At 42.8% G+C, this 17,988-nt stretch overlaps 1 protein-coding gene across 1 annotated transcript; it reads right to left on the bottom strand.

Moving 5' to 3' along the window:
• Positions 1-2,625: 2,625 nt before the first annotated feature.
• On the bottom strand, positions 2,626-5,351 carry LOC134343496 (interleukin-8-like). Its single transcript, XM_063042216.1, has 4 exons — positions 5,244-5,351; positions 4,801-4,930; positions 4,590-4,669; positions 2,626-3,611 (listed from the first exon to the last, which is right to left on the bottom strand). The coding sequence occupies exons 1-4, from the start codon at positions 5,302-5,304 to the stop codon at positions 3,583-3,585; spliced, it is 300 nt and encodes a 99-aa protein (XP_062898286.1). The 5' UTR covers positions 5,305-5,351; the 3' UTR covers positions 2,626-3,582.
• Positions 5,352-17,988: the final 12,637 nt, after the last annotated feature.

The following is a 17,988-nucleotide window of genomic DNA, read 5'->3' on the forward strand; positions in this document are numbered from 1 at the left end:
TCCTGTTAATGAGGCATTGAGTTTAAGGGACAGTTGGGATTAACAATTAGTGATAACCTGTGAATTAGCAAGAAGAAATGTAACATTTAATGGTCCATCCTGACACTTGAGCTATTCTTGATGCCAACTTCAGTTTTCTCACATAGAACCATGAACATATAACAGTACACCACAATACAAGCCATTTTGCTCATGATGTTGTGTCGACATTTTAACTTCCTCCAAAATCTCTCCAATGCTTTCCTCACACATTGTCTTCCATTTTTCTTCCATCCACGTGCCTATCATTAACATCTTTAATATATCTGCCTTCAACACCACCCCGGCACCTCGTTTCATGCAGCCATCTATCTCTGTACAAAAAACGTAGCTCTGACCTGCACCTATACTTTACTCTAATCACCTTAAAATTTAGTCCTCTCATATACATCATTTACTTCCTAGGAAAAGGACACTGAATGTTCACTCTGTTAATGTCTCTCACCTTTGTTTACACTGCTGTAAAGTCAACTCTCGCCCTCCTACTTCCAAAGAGGAAAATCCAAGCTTGCTCAACCTTTCCTCATAATACATGATGTCTGATCCAGCCCATCTCCTCTGCAACCTCTCTGAAGCTTCCCCGTCCTCACTACAATGAGGCAATCAGAAATGAGCACAATATTTTAAGTATGGTCTAATCAGAGTTGTCCAGAAATGCAAAATTATCTTGTAACTCTTCAACTCTGTTATTCAACTTCTGAAAGGCAAAACATCATGGCGTTCTCAAACACTTCACCAATCTGCACATCATTTTTGAAGATATACATACATGGACCCCACAATCTCTTTGTTCCTCCACACTGCTACGAATTCTGCCATTAACCCTGTACCTGGCCTTCAAGTTTAAACTCACAAAGTGTATCACTTCACACTTTTCCAGATTAAACTCCATCTCCCACTAATACATCCTTCAGTTTCCCATTATAACCTACGACAATCTACCACACTATCCACAACATCACCAACTCTTGCAACACCTAGAAAACTACTAAGCTGTCCAACTACTTACTCATCAAGTCATTTATAAATATCACAAAAAACAAGGCTCTCATAACAGATCACTGTGAAACACCTCTGGATACCAACCTGCAGGCAGAATATGCTCCATCTACTACCACCCTCTGCCTTCTGTGGGCAAGCCAATTCTGTATCCATGAGGGCAGTTCTCCGTGCATCCCATGCCTCCTGACTTTCCAAGTGAGCATGCTATTGCGAGCCTTCTCAAATACCTTACTAAAAGCCATATACACCACATCCATTGCTCTGTCTTAATCAAATTGTTTGGTCATTTCCTTCCAGAATTCAATCAGCCTTGTGGGACATGATCAGTCCTTTGAAAACTCACACTGACTATCCCTGATCAAGTCTATGCTTCTCCAAATGTAAATCCTGTCTCAATGACTTCTCTCCAATCATTTTCCCACCAATGGCATAAGATTCACAGATCTATCATTCCAAGGTTTATCCAAATTACCTTACTTGAACAAAGAAATAATATTTGTCCACCTCCAATCTTCTGGTACTACTATTGTGAACAGTAAGAATGCAAAGATCATCACTAAAGGTGCAGCAATCTCTTCTCTTGCTCTCTCAGTACCCGGGGTAAACCTCGTTCAGTCACAGGGAATTACCTATCCGAATGTTTCTCAAGAGTTCTACACATCCTCTTTCTTAATGTTGACATGTCGCAGCCTGTTCAATGATAACCTCACATTTGTGAAGCTCCCTCCCGTTGGTGAATAGTGAAACAAAGTACTCATTGAGGACCTCCCCTGATCCTTCAAATAAAAGTATGTTTCCACTTTTATCTCTGACGCTCATAACTCAAGCTAATCATCCTCTGGTTCTTCACATACAGTACATGTAGAATGAACGGATGTTTTCCTTAATCTTACTCACCAAGGTCTTCTCATGTCCTTTTCTGGCTCTCCAAAATCTAGTCTTAATCTCCTCCTGGCTGCTTTATAATTCTTCAAGCCCAAAATTTCAGTTTCTGGTCTGATGTTAATTGCACTGCAGATCCAGTTTGTCTGTGTTAAGTTACAATGACAGGTATGTCAGTTGCCCTGACAAAGAATCTTCTGTCTCAACGATTCAACAATTCCGTGACATTGTACTAATCTGTGCCCTTCATCTGTGCAGTTGACTAAATGTCACAACTATCTCAGTGTGTTTTAACCAAGATGAGTTCAGCGATTTCAATTTACCGGCATTTCAGGCGTTGTATGCAAATATTTAAAGAGTCATGAGGCAAACTTGAGCTCAGCTATATAGCACTATATACATTGTACATTGTGCTTATGATAATTATCCCTTGAAAGTATCACCCATTATCTTAATTCTCCGAATACAAAACATTAAATTTAAGCTGAAATTTTTGAAACCCGCTAAAATTCCCCACAGCCATTGTGCAGATTTGGCTGAGGACCCACTGCTCTTCATTCTTTAATTAGTTCATTTATTAAATGAAGAAACACAGGACCATATACTGAAGATTCAGAACAACTGACAACGAATTCTTTTTTAGAAATACAATTTATTTTAATTTCTTAAATACATTTAAGGAATGCTCAACAAATTCATTCACATATAACAAAAATCCAGCTTTGATGGATAATAAACTGAATCCAGTCAGTAAAAGTTCCCTCACGACAAAATATTTCCATCCACATTTAAAGTTTATTCTTACTTAAAACTTCTATTTCATCCAGTGATTATCAGAGTATTAGCAGCACTATCTTCTAAAATGTAGATATTTTAGAGAAAAATTACATCAGTGGAGAGTTTACTTCAACAGATTCTAGATAGATTCTAAAATCTGATGCTTCACAAAAAAACACCGTATTTCCATGAAAATATCAACTGTCAAAAACTTGCAGTAAAAAGGCACAAGGTGATTTCAGACATTTTTACTGTTATTTCTATAGAAGAATGTTTTATTCAAATTAGAACACTTTTGGTCCGATGTACTGCCATCAGTATATCACCATTTCCGAAAGAATTTAAGCAGGAAAGGGGAAGGTAGGAGTGGGAATTGTTGTAAACAATCCCATGGATCCACCTGCTTTAATTTCAGGGATGGCAGAGAGCACAGTCCACCACCCATCACTGGCTTTTCTTGCGGACTGAGATCATTTAAACTCTGTAGTCATGGAGATTCATCCACCATCTTAGTTTAATACCACCATCATCTCCTAACCCGATAGCTAATATTATATTTTAGCACATGACTCCAGTCTCATTTACACTTTTTCACAAGGTCACATGTCCAGAATCTACTTTAATTACCAGAAATTGCACAAGAACCCTATGATTTTCACAAAATGTAACACAAACATCAGATGGTGTCCTCAAATGCAAACAGGTCGTGTGTCCAGGTAAAAAAAATGTCCTGTGACAGGGAGGAAGAGCAAGATCACTCTCTGAAGACAATGAAGAGGAGACACTGGATGGTGATATCACAGAGTCAACACCCAGGGCTGAGCTTCCATCTTTCCCCATCGGATAATCTGGAGATGGAATTCATTCGCTCATTTCGCTGCTTCAGTTTTTTGATTTGTGTTGTTTCCCACCTGTAAAATTATTGAATAATTTGTATCATTATCCACAGATTTTCAGTATGTAGTATCTCAAGCAACAGCGTTAAATGAGTTTTCAAACTGACTTTCCACAAAAAGATGCCTTGGAAACTTGCTCGTACCTCATTGATATTGCAAAAGGTATAAACCAAACTGCATCGTACTGTGTTCAAGTTCATTTCTAATTTCTCACAAAGTTACACCATGCAGGCATGTGATGTACCATTGCTGACTTCCCTGGCATCAACAGTTCATTATCTACTGCATTGATCTGTGTTGAATCACTTCCTGGCACCCATTTATCATCCTATCATCTCTTTACAAGGAAAAAATCTAGAGCAGGACTTCCCACCTTTTATTGTGCTATGGACTTCGTGTTGTGAACCCCTGTTCTAGAGAGTGAACACCATCATTAAGCAAGGGATCCATAGACCCCCATGCAGGGAACCCCTCTTCTAGAGAGTAAACACCGTCTGTAGCTCCAACACCAAGATGCTGGAGACCATCCAGGACAAAACATTCTGTGCAACTGGCACCCCAATAATTTATTCACCCAACTGCCCCTATTCTATGGCTGCAAACAATGGTAAAAATCATTATTTAATATTTTATTCTAAACATCACTGGATAGACGATAAATCATTCTTCATTCATTAATCTCAGCTGGAATTAAAAGGTGTGATAAACAGTTTCAGACATCAGTTCTGCAATTAATAGCTTTATGGTGACCCAATCTCTACTTCCTGGTCCCTACCACAGTTCCAAGGAACATTAATAATGTGAGAGGCTCAGCTCTGACAGCAAGCATGGCGAATGAGTTTGCTGTCATTCCAGGTTACGGCAGGAATGACAGTGAGGAGCAGACAGCTCCCTCCACTATGAAGGGCCAGAGTCACACAGCAAAAACAATTCTTTACATCTACGTTACTTAGCAGCTTAAGAGTAAAATTTTGACAAGCACCAAACACTGACCTTTCATGGCTGTTATGAGAGCCTGCAACCACCTGGCATCAGGATTCACACACACTTTCGTCTCATTTTTCAGGGTGACACTGCGAAAAGACAGTATCATTCAAAATTTAATTCACAGAAACAGTATGTCTTCTCTTGAGGTGCACAGTTTATGAAATAAACATCAGTAAAGGAATGAAGTTAAAGTTGATAATCTGGCTGCTTTACTCACATTATCTCTGCTCTCTTGCAGTGGGATCCACTGGGAATGTATTTCAAGCTCCTGATGGACGTCGGATGAATAATATCAAAGCTGGTCTGAATGCAATGGCACCGTCCTTGTGCTCCTGGGATCGGAACACCTGAGGAAAGATTATATTCACTCAGATTTCATTGTTGCTTCAAGGAGAACAAAACCTGTAAAACTTGCTGATACTCCACCAGTGTTTTTGCTTCATCAAAGCATCACCAGACAGGAGCTTGCACATCTCACTATCAAATGTTGCAGGAAAGCTGCATGAATTAATCTTATATACATCTGATGCTGATGCAATTTACAGTTACAGATATTTAAATATTTCTCACTTTCATTCCTTTCTACATTGTAAACAATACAAGAACCACAAAATATATACATCACTTGATTAAAACTCCAGTTCAGATATCTCAACATACCCTGTGCAGCAATGGCACACAGAAGGAGGATGACGATGGTCACAGTGGCTGTTCTGTCCATCTTCCACTTTGTACAGCAGACGGATCTTCTGTTCAATGCAGCTGTTCTCTGCTGAATCAAGACACGCTGAAACCATTCAGTGAGCTTCTATTTATTGGGACACTCTTCTCCAATTTGCATAATCTCATGCAGGGAACTCTGCCAAACACTGACGTCCTGAAGCAGGGGATTTCCTGCTCCCAGCTCAGATCTACTTTCACTTCTGTAGCTTTACATTTCAGCATGTGTGTGCTTCAGAGCTGTAATAGGATTATCTATCAATATAGCTGTTGATTCTGTTGGACTAATTTGAAGATTGATTTGTTTATTTTCAGGAAGAAATGAATAATTCACTTTTAGCAAAGTTAATGGTGCAAATGAACCAATTGTTTGCTTTCGAGCTTTCAAATTCCAGTTCTGGGCCTTATTCGCACAGGTTTGGAAGGTCTGCAGTTCAGGACAGCATGCTCACTACAAGATGGAGTTTATACCTGCGATTTCCGGGAAATTGCTCTCCCATTCAAAATCTTCATGTTGCAGCATGTCTCCCAGCTCTTTAATGTTGCAGGTTTGGAAAATACATAGATATTTCCAACATTTGATACAATCCACACTTTGTCTGAAGAATTGAGGATGTGTTTACTTATACCTTCAGGATATGCAGTCTTTGCTGTATAGAATAATGTCTAGTCCTTAAGTCATTCTATACCTGATGACAACTACATTACAATATTCTCAAAAGCAGACACAAAATACTGGAGGAACTCAGCAAGTCAGGCAGTTTTGTGCAGATGTGAATATAGAATAGAGCCTGATCTCTGAAACATGATATATCCTACCATTGAATAAGCTTACTCAATTAAACGTTTAAACCTCAAGAATTATACTCAATTATTCTCTGGAATTTATTTAACACTTCTCCAATGTCACTACCAGTCCCACATACAAGTGATAGGATATATTATGTATAGATAGTGGGTTTATATGCGAGCAAAAATATTTGTGTAGAGAATGGTGTGGGATAAGTTGGACAATATTGCAAGATCTGACCAGGTTATTATGTGCTGTAATAAGGCTTTTGCTGGAATATTTGCTGCAGCAACAACTGTTCATTGTGCTCGTTGTCCGAGAGTGACGAAACATCAGCTTCAGGGCTTTCTGGAGCTGGTTCAAGTTTTAGTTCCCAGATTTGTGAATTGTGGAGCCTGGAGCCGTGTTGACTCCTTCCCCTGGGGAAAGTACAAACATCAGTGAAATTCAGAACTGCAGCACAGATTGCAGCCAGTGTTTGTGAGGCCACGTGATTTCCAGGAAATCAGCTTGTTTTATGCTTCATGATGTTCTATACATTGAAGTCTACACTTGCTCCTGTTTGCTTATCATTTGAAATATATCACAACAAACAAAAAGACTATTCTCAGATCAGCCATGTTACAAGCACGTTGGAGTAAACAGAAGCAATCTGTTTTAAGTGTGTATAATATTTTTTACCGTTCTCCATTAACAAAGATAATGAGTTCCACGGGAGGTACAAGGCCAGGAGCCAACTTCTACTGCACTGGTAAAATGAATTGTTAATATATTAAATTCACCCATAACAGTAGTTCATGAAAATCAACAAATTAATCAGCACGTCTAAAATTCAACACAGGGGCACGTGTTTTTTTTTCCAGAAAACCTGCACTTGATAACCACGAGATTCCTGTACAACACTAGCAATATATTCAATGTCAGAAACTGCTTCCCTTTCTTTGGCTGTTGCATCCAATAATTTCCAAAGTTATGTTTTGATGCAGCTCTTTCAATACCACCTAGCTACTTTGCCCAGGTTGCAGAGGTGGACCCAGTGTAATCAGTCTCCAAGTAGATTTAAACTGAACTATGTGAGGAATATAAAAGTGAATTGATTTTCTCAGCATTGGTGGCCAAAGCAGATTAAATTCTGATCCTGACTTTGCTTAACCGCACATACTGTAAAAAAGAGACAGTACATATCCATCCTCAGTCCGTCAGATTTCACTGACACACTGACAGGTCCCGGTCTGTGTCAGGTGTGATAGGATTTGCGATGTTAAGTGCAAACTCCCATACTCCCATACTGTTCGGGGTCTAGATGGTTTAGAGTTTGTAAAATGTGTTCAGGAAAGTTTTCTAAATCAATATATTGAGGGACCAACTAGAGGGGATGCAATATTGGATCTCCTGTTAGGAAACGAGTTAGGACAAGTGACGGAAGTCTGTGTAGGGGAGCACTTTGGTTCTAGTGATCATAACACCATAAGATTCAATTTGATCATGGACAAGGATAGATCTGGTCCTAGGGTTGAAGTTCTGAACTGGAAGAAGGCCAAATTTGAAGAAATGAGAAAGGATCTAAAAAGCGTGGATTGGGACAGGTTGTTCTCTGGCAAAGATGTGATTGGTAGGTGGGAAGCCTTCAAAGGGGAAATTTTGAGAGTGCAGAGTTTGTATGTTCCTGTCAGGATTAAAGGCAAATTGAATAGGAATAAGGAACCTTGGTTCTCAAGGGATATTGCAACTCTGATAAAGAAGAAGAGGGAGTTGTATGAAATGTATAGGAAACAGGGAGTAAATCAGGTTCTTGAGGAGTATAAGAAGTGCAAGAAAATACTTAAGAAAGAAATCAGGAGGGCTAAAAGAAGACATGTGGTTGCCTTGGCAGTCAAAGTGAAGGATAATCCAAAGAGCTTTTACAAGTATATTAAGAGACAGGGAGTTATTAGGGAGAGTCAACATGGCTTTGTGCGTGGTAGGTCATGTTTGACCAATGTATTGGAGGTTTTCGAGGAGGTTATCAGGAAAGTGGATGAAGGGAAGGCAGTGGATATTGTCTACATGGATTTCAGTAAGGCCTTTGACAAGGTCCCACATGAGAGGTTAGTTAGGAAAATTCAGTCGCTAGGTTGCCTTGGCAGTCAAAGTGAAGGAATATCCAAAGAGCTTTTGCAGGTATATTAAGAGCAAAAGGATTGTAAGGGATAAAGTTGGTCCTCTTGAAGATCAGAGTGGTCGGCTATGTGCAGAACCAAAGGAAATGGGGGAGATCTTAAATAGGTTTTTTGCGTCTGTACTTACTAAGGAAACTGGCATGAAGTCTATGGAATTGAGGGAAACAAGTAGTGAGATCATGGAAACTGTACAGATTGAAAAGGAGGAGGTGCTTGCTGTCTTGAGGAAAATTAAAGTGGATAAATCCCCGGGACCTGACAGAGTGTTCCCTCGGACCTTGAAGGAGACTAGTGTTGAAATTGCGGGGGCCCTGGCAGAAATATTTAAAATGTTGCTGTCTACGGGTGAGGTGCCGGAGGATTGGAGAGTGGCTCATGTTGTTCCGTTGTTTGAAAAAGGATTGAAAAGTAATCCGGGAAGTTATAGGCCGGTGAGTTTAACGTCGGTAGTAGGTAGGTTATTGGAGGGAATACTAAGAGACAGAATCTACAAGCATTTGGATAGACAGGGACTTATTAGGGAGAGTCAACATGGCTTTGTGCGTGGTAGATCATGTTTGACCAATGTATTGGAGGTTTTCGAGGAGGTTACCAGCAAAGTGGAGGAAGGGAAGGCAGTGGATATTGTCTACATAGATTTCAGTGAGGCCTTTGACAAGGTCCCACATGGGAGGTTAGTTAGGAAAATTCAGTCACTAAGTATACATGGAGAGGTGGTAAATTGGATTAGACGTTGGCTCAATGGAAGAAGCCAAAGAGTGGTGGTAGAGAATTGCTTCTCTGAGTGGAGGCCTGTGACTAGTGGTGTGCCACAGGGATCAGTGCTGGGTCCATTGTTATTTGCCATCTATATCAATGATCTGGATGATAATGTGGTAAATTGGATCAGCAAATTTGCTGATGATACAAAGATTGGAGGTGTAGTAGACAGTGAGGAAGGTTTTCAGAGCCTGCAGAGGGACTTGGACCAGCTGGAAAAATGGGCTGAAAAATGGCAGATGGGGTTTAATACAGACAAGTGTGAGGTATTGCACGTTGGAAGTTCAAACCGAGGTAGAACATACAGGGTTAATGGTAAGGCACTGAGGAGTGCAGTAGAACAGAAGGATCTGGGAATACAGATACAAAATTCCCTAAAAGTGGCGTCACAAGTAGATAGGGTCGTAAAGAGAGCTTTTGGTACATTGGCCTTTATTAATCAAAGTATTGAGTATAAGAGCTGGAATGTTATGATGAGGTTGTATAAGGCATTGGTGAGGCTGAATCTGGAGTATTGTGTTCTGTTTTGGTCACCATATTACAGGAAGGATATAAATAAGGTTGAAAGAGTGCAGAGAAGGTTTGCAAGGATGTTGCCAGGACTTGAGAAACTCAGTTACAGAGAAAGGTTAAATAGGTTAGGATTTTATTCCCTGGAGCGTAGAAGAATGAGGGGAGATTTGACAGAGGTATATAAAATTATGATGGGTATAGATAGAGTGAATGCAAGCAGGCTTTTTCCACTGAGGCAAGGGGAGAAAAAAACCAGGTGACATGGGTTAAGGGTGAGGGGGGAAAAGTTTAAAGGGAACATTAGTGGGTGCTTCTTCATGCAGAGAGTGGTGGGAGTATGGAATGAGCTGCCAGACGAGGTGGTAAATGCGGGCTCTTTATTAACATTTAAGAATAAATTGGACAGATACATGGATGGGAGGTGTATGCAGGGATATGTTCCGTGTGCAGGTTAGTGGGACTAGGCAGAAAATGGTTTGGCACAGCGAAGAAGGGCCAAAAGGCCTGTTTCTGTGCTGTAGTTTCTATGGTTTCTATGGTTTCCTATGGTTAGAGTTTCTAAATGTTCGACTTCATTCAGAAAATTATTCTTTCAGGTTCCCACTCCGGATACCATTGCTACGTACCCCGTAACTGGGTTGCCAAACCAGCAGAAATGGATCACTCAGTTGGAGTCTGGATTACTAGAACTAAGAAAGTTTTATTGAAGAAACAAGCAACACAGTACTCTAATCAAACAGATAATAAATGCAACAGTTCAGCAATGATAAACACACATGCACACAGAATTAAGATAACAGGATAAATCAAGCTCTATCGTTGTCTAGCGGTAAATGACCAGTTTCAAAATGACGCAAAGTTCAGTTCAATTTAGTTCAGTTCAGTTCGCAGTAATCGCTGCCGTGGCGATGGACAGTGGGGGGAAGGAGAGAGAGAGCAAAACGAATGAATATTCAACACAGCTTCCAGACAGACCTTCGCAGTCAGCTTTCGGGAGAGTCCTTCATGATGTCATCTGAGGTCACCGACCGTGACCCCTCCGTTTCCAGATACGATCGTTTCCCTGCGCTGAACCTGGCACCCTGGCCAGGGTGGACACACACCAGGTTCCCGCTGATCGTGCCTTTCCACCCTGTGCGTTTATGTCCTGGTACTTCCCACCAACTTGTGAGAGACGCACCGCTTCCAGGGTCTTGTTACCTCGGGAGTCGTGTGTGTGTCGCCTTAGCGAACCTTTCCCTTTTTATCCCCCTGCTGGGGTATCGCCTGTCCATCACTTCAAACAGTTCGGGGTTCAAAGGGTGAGCCGCTCTTGACAGCTCTCTCCTTCTGCTACTCTCTCTCCCGTCCCTTCATTACACATCTCCAAATGCTGCTCCATTGTTTTCCTTATCTCTCTCTCTCCTGAAGACAGGTGGCAGACCAACTGCTGAATCCCACTGGTGCCAGCACAGGACAGCTAACATCTTAATCTATGTGTACTCTTGTCAAACTTTCCCCCCTTTAAGGATTTTTACCAGAGGGTAAAAATGACAAAGATGAATACATTATTTGATACACACACAAATATACATCTTTATCAACTATTTGGCTAATACAGCGAGTTTGAAGTTGTCAACACCTGACAGACAGTCAGCCATCACATTTTCTGTTCCTTTTATATGTGTTATTAATAATCCCTTAGACCAGGCTCCAACTTAGCAAACTTCATAGTGGCCAAAAACACTGATAAATTGCGATCAATGTAACCTCTCATTTGGTTTTTCCCGGACCACAATAGCAAGGGTCGTCCCATTCCGACTTAGTTTTCTCTCGCAAGGGCTTAGTAGGAGAGGGAGGGGTAGTAGCCGCAACCCCATCATCTCCAAGAGCCTTCTGAGGGCCCTCTTGTCTGTCGGGGTTGGGAGGTCAGCGATAGCCTGCACTGTGGCTTGCATCGCCGCCAGCTGCCCCTGTGTCACCACAATTCCTAGATAAGTGACCCTCGTGTGGCCGAATTCATTTTTTTCAAGGTTCACTATCAAGCTGGCTTCAGACCGCCGTATTACATTGCCAATACACACCTCTGTGTTCGTCAGCCCTTTAGTCACTGAATTACTCATTCTATATGGATGTTGTTCACTATGCAGACACCACCCAACGTCCCAGTTCTTTGCATCGCTTCGGGACAATCAAACACACGTGTGCGAGTCATTTAATTACTTCTCCTAAAGAGTCGCTTTGTTCGGGGATTAAGGGAGAGACCTTATCAGCAGACCTGGCCAAAACAATAGCCTTCTCCCATCTGGTCGATACCATACTCATCTTTTCAAAATGGTTTTTTTGTCTTATCGGGGGGATCCTGGCTTCATTGATTTCCGCGCTAACTCCGACGAGGTTTGTTAGCATATCAAAAGCCTGTGACCGTCTCAGTTCGCGTCGGCCATAATCAATAACATCCTTCCTCCGGTGCAGCCAGTAAACCTCTTTCATGATTCCACCAACTGTTCCCTCCAGTACCGCAAAATGTCCACCGGGGGGTACCTTGTGGGCTAGGTTAAAAATCTCATCCCCATAACTCTTTTGCACCACCCCCCATTCCTCATCTGCGGGTACGGTACTTGGTCTCCCTTGCTTCCTTAGCACTTCCTCCTCCACACAATAGCCTACTAGTTCCCTTGTTAAGTATGTGTCAGAGAGAGCTGTCTCTGCCAAAACCATCAGCCCCTCGTCTTGCTCCTGCGTCTGCACAAATTCTTTCCTGGCTACTGCTACGTCTGTCCCAGCTCCCTCACTACTTCTTGTCTCACTACACTCCTTCTTTTCACTTTCTACCCCCTTCTTGTACAAGGCTGGCAGAAACGTCTCAGCTAAATTTACTACCGGGGTCCCGTGATGAACCTGTGAGTTCATGGGCGGGGTCTCAATGCTGGCAGGCTGACCTGTCAATCTCACGACTGGGAACACGATTCCCCCAGCGACGTCATTACCGAGCAAGACTTCTACGCCTTTCATCGGTAATTCGGATCTTACCCCGATCGTGACTAGTCCAGAGACCAGGTTGCTTTGTAAGTGTACCTGGTGCAAAGGGACTGTCTCTGTCCCTTCTCCAATACCTTTGACCTTGACCTCCCAAGTCTGGGTCTCTGAGCTAAACTCGAATGCACTCTTCAGTATTAGTGACTGACACGCTCCCGTGTCTCTCCAGATCCGCACTGGAACTGGCTTTAACCCCTCCTTCACTGACACCAATCCGGCCGAGATAAACTTCTCGCACCCTTCCTGAACTTTGGCAGACCTGTCCTTCCCTATCGGTTCGTTTACCAGCTCGATACAGCCAGTCAAAATCGCCGTTTTTCCTTTTCCCGTCTCCTTCTTTGGGGCAAAGCACCTGGACGCAAAGTGTCCGACTTTCCCGCAATTATAACAGACGACCCCAGAAGACTTCCTACCAGACTGCTCCCGGTCTACCTTATCCTTCTCACTAGCCCCCGGCTTACTTTCTGACTTTTCTGGCCGACTCTCCCCGCCGTCCTGACTACCCTTCTGGTAGGCTTTACTCGGGGAAAACTTCATTTTATGCGTCAACGCATACTCATCCGCTAACTTAGCAGTTGCGGCTAACGTGGTTGCCTCTTTCTCATCTAGGTAGGGTCTCATACCCTCAGGGACACAACCCTTAAACTGCTCAATCAGGATCAGCTGTAGCAGTCTGTCATAATCCCCCTCTACCCCCTTCGAGGTGCACCAACGCTCACAATATGTCTGCATCTCACGGGCAAACTCTAAATACGTGCGGTCCCACTTCTTCCTCGCATTCCGGAACCTCTGCCGGTATGCCTCCAGGAACAACTCATAAATCCTGAGGATGGCCTCTTTCACCACCTCATACCTCTGGGCATCTTCCGCGGACAAAGCCGAGTAAGCTTGTTGGGCTTTCCCTTTCAGTACACTCTGAAGTAAAACAACCCACTTATCCCTCAACCAGTCCTGACTTGTAGCAACTTTTTCGAAATGGAGAAAGTACCGATCCATGTTGGTATCGTCAAATGACGGAACCAGCCTAACCTCCTGGGTCGCCCGGAACCCTCCACCTTGGTTCGGCACGGGCCCCTGCTCGGACCTTATCTTTAACTTCTCCAGCTCAAATTCCCTTTCCCTCTGCCTCTCTCTCTCTTCTCGCTCCAACTGTCTGTCTCTCTCTCTCTCTCCTGCCTTTCTAACTCTTTCTCTTTCTCCCGCCTTTCTAACTCTCTCTCCTGCCTTTCTAACTGCTTCTCTTCGTGTTCTAACTGCCGTACCCGGAACTCGTGCTCGAGTCTCAGTTTTTCAAGCTGCACCTGTAACGCGTCTCCAGCAGGTTTTTCAATAGACACCACCCCCAGCTCACCTTGGGGAAACACACCTTTAGATACATAGTGCTCTACGATAGCTCTGTGTATCTCCTCTCTCCTCATTGTCGACTTCCCCTTAGCAAGATTCAACCGTTTGGCCACAGCTACCAATTCCGATTTCCTGGCATCCTCTAATGCCTCCAAGTTCAGCGCCTTTATAAATTCCTCAGCCTCCATTTCTGTTGTTTGTCTTTTCTTTCTTTCGGGAATTTTGACCCAATCAATTTACTCCGTCCCAAATTTAGCGTTCAAAATCGCGGACGAGCCCCCACTTATGTTACGTACCCCGTAACTGGGTTGCCAAACCGGCAGAAATGGATCACTCAGTTGGAGTCTGGATTACTAGAACTAAGAAAGTTTTATTAAAGAAACAAGCAACACAGTACTCTAATCAAACGGATAATAAATGCAACAGTTCAGCAATGATAAACACACATGCACACAGAATTAAGATAACAGGATCAATGAAGCGCTATCGTTGTCTAGGGGTAGATGACCAGTTTCAAAATGACGCAAAGTTCAGTTCAATTTAGTTCAGTTCAGTTCGCAGTAATCGCTGCCGTGGCGATGGACAGTGGGGGGGAAGGAGAGAGAGAGCAAAACGAATGAATATTCAAGGCTTCCACACACAGACCTTCGCAGTCAGGTTTCGGGCGAGTCCTTTGTGATGTCATCTGAGGTCACCCTCTGTGACCCCTCCGTTTCCAGATACGATCGTTTCCCTGTGCTGAACCTGGCACCCAGGCAAGGGTGGGCACACACCAGGTTCCCACCGATCGTGCCTTTCAACCCAGTGCGTTTATGGCCCGGTACTTCCCACCGACTTGTGAGAAACACACCGCTTTCAGGGTCTTGTTACCTCGAGAGTTGTGTGTGTGTCGCCTTAGCGAACCTGTCCCTTTTTATCCCCGTGCTGGGGTATCGCCTGTCCATCACTTCAAACAGTTCGGGGTTCAAAGGGTGAGCCGCTCTTGACAGCTCTCTCCTTCTGTTACTCTCTCTCCCGTCCCTTCATTACACATCTCCAAATGCTGCCTCATTGTTTTCCTTATCTCTCTCTCTCCTGAAGACAGGTGGCAGACCAACTGCTGAATCCACTGGTGCCAGCCCAGGACAGCTACATCTTAATCTATGTGTATTCTTGTCACACCATGTTCACACTCAGTTTGGGGTTGATGGCTACTGGCAGTAGTTTAGGTAGGTAAGGACCTCCCATGTACGGTTGAGCCTGAATAAAGAGACACTTTTGTATCTAGACCACATCAATACATCAATATTCCAGATCCTTGTGCCCAGGAACAATTCACGGACCATTCAGAAATCTGATGGCGGAGGGGAAGAAGGTGCTCTAAAACAATGAGAGTTTATCTTTAGGTTCCTATGCCTCCTCCCTGATTATAGTCAGAAGAAGAGGTCACGCCACTAATGTTGGACATCCTGAATGATAGACTCTGTATCCTGGACAAAACGTATTTAGAAGGTGTTCTCGATGGTGGGTCGGCAGATATCCGTGATGGCCCAGGCTCAAACAACGACCTCTGCAGACTCTTACAATCCGGTCTATTGGTGTACACAGTCTAATTCATGTGAATGAGCAATTGAACATCAGCTAGCACATGGGCTTCACACAGCAAGTTCTTGATATAGTGCGAAGGGGGACAACTACAAAGTGAGTTCTTCAAAACTGGAATTAATGCTCACACGTAAGAGGGAAGATGTTCAAACACAATATGATCAAGTATGTTTCCACACGTGGGCACACACACACACACACACACACACACACACACACACACACACACACACACGCATACACACACACACACACACACACACACACACACACACACACATGGGATTAATTCCTTTTCCTGTTATCCACCCTCCTGTTAATGAGCCATTGAGTTTAAGGGACAGTTGGGATTAACAATTAGTGATAACCTGTGAATTAGCAATAAGAATCATGACATTTAATGGACAATGCTGACACTTGAGCTATTCTTGATGCCAACTTCAGTTTTCTGACGTAGAACATAGAACATAAAACAATACAACACAATACAAGCCATTTGGCTCATGATGTTGTGTCGACATTTTAACTTCCTCCAAAATCACTCCAGTGCTTTCCTCACACATTGTCTTCCATTTTTCTTCCATCCACGTGCCTATCATTAACATCTTTAATATATCTGCCTTCAACACCACCCCAGCACCTCGTTTCATGCAGCCATCAATCTCTGTACAAAAAACGTAGCTCTGACCTGCACCTATACTTTACTCTAATCACCTTAAAATTTAGTCCTCTCATATACATCATTTACTTCCTGGGAAAAGGGCACTAAATGTTCACGCTGTTAATGTCTCTCACCATTGTTTACACTGCTGTAAAGTCAACTCTCGCCCTCCTACTTCCAAAGAGGAAAACCCAAGCTTGCTCAACCTTTCCTCATAATACATGATGTCTAATCCAGCCCATCTCCTCTGCAACCTCTCTGAAGCTTCCCCGTCCTCACTACAATGAGGCAATCAGAAATGAGCACAATATTTTAAGTATGGTCTAATCAGAGTTGTCCAGAAATGCAAAATTATCTTGTAACTCTTCAACTCTGTTATTCAACTTCTGAAAGGCAAAACATCATGGCGTTCTCAAACACTTCACCAATCTGCACATCATTTTTGAAGATATACATACATGGACCCCACAATCTCTTTGTTCCTCCACACTGCTACGAATTCTGCCATTAACCCTGTACCTGGCCTTCAAGTTCAAACTCACAAAGTGTATCACTTCACACTTTTCCAGATTAAACTCCATCTCCCACTTATGCATCCTTCAGTTTCCCATTATAACCGACGACAACCTTCCACACTATCCACAACATCGCCAACACTTGCAACACCTAGAAACTTACTAAGCAGTCCAACTACTTACTCATCCAAGTCATTTATAAATATCACAAAGAACAAGGCTCTCATAACAGATCACTGTGAAACACCTCTGGATACCAACCTGCAGGCAGAATATGCTCCATCTACTACCACCCTCTGCCTTCTGTGGGCAAGCCAATTCTGTATCCATGAGGGCAGTTCTCCGTGCATCCCATGCCTCCTGACTTTCCAAGTGAGCATGCTATTGCGAGCCTTCTCAAATACCTTACTAAAAGCCATATACACCACATCCACTGCTCTGTCTTAATCAAATTGTATGCTCATTTCCTTGCAGAATTCAGTCAGGCTTATGAGACATGATCTGTCCTTTGCAAACTCACACTGACTATCCCTGATCAAGTCTATGCTTCTCCAAATGTAAGTCCTGTCTCAAAGACTTCTCTCCAATCATTTTCCCACCAATGGCATAAGATTCACAGATCTATCATTCCGAGGTTTATCCAAATTACCTTACTTGAACAAAGAAATAATATTAGTCCACCTCCAATCCTCTGGTACTACTATTGTGAACAGTAAGAATGCAAAGATCATCACTAAAGGTGCAGCAATCTCTTCTCTTGCTCTCTCAGTACCCGGGGTAAACCTCGTTCAGTCACAGGGAATTATCTATCCCAATGTTTCTCAAGAGTTCTACACATCCTCTTTCTTAATGTTGACATGTCGCAGCCTGTTCAATGATAACCACACATTTGTGAAGCTCCCTCCCGTTGGTGAATGGTGAAACAAAGTATTCATTGAGGACCTCCCCTGATCCTTCAAATAAAAGTATGTTTCCACTTTTATCTCTGACGCTCATAACTCCAGCTAATCATCCTCTGGTTCTTCACATACAGTACATGTAGAATGAGCTGATGTTTTCCTTAATCTTACTCACCAAGGTCATCTCATGTCCTTTTCTGGCTCTCCAAAATCTAGTCTTAATCTCCTCCTGGCTACTTTATAATTCTTTAAGCTCAAAATTTCAGTTTCTGGTCTGATGTTAATTGCACTGCAGATCCAGTTTGTCTGTGTTAAGTTACAATGACAGGTATGTCAATTGCCCTGACAAAGAATCTTCTGTCTCAACGATTCAACAATTCCGTGACATTGTACTAATCTGTGCCCTTCATCTGTGCAGTTGACTAAATGTCACAACTATCTCA

The sequence above is a fragment of the Mobula hypostoma genome, chromosome 3 (assembly GCF_963921235.1).
Source record: "Mobula hypostoma chromosome 3, sMobHyp1.1, whole genome shotgun sequence".
NCBI lineage: Eukaryota > Metazoa > Chordata > Chondrichthyes > Myliobatiformes > Myliobatidae > Mobula > Mobula hypostoma.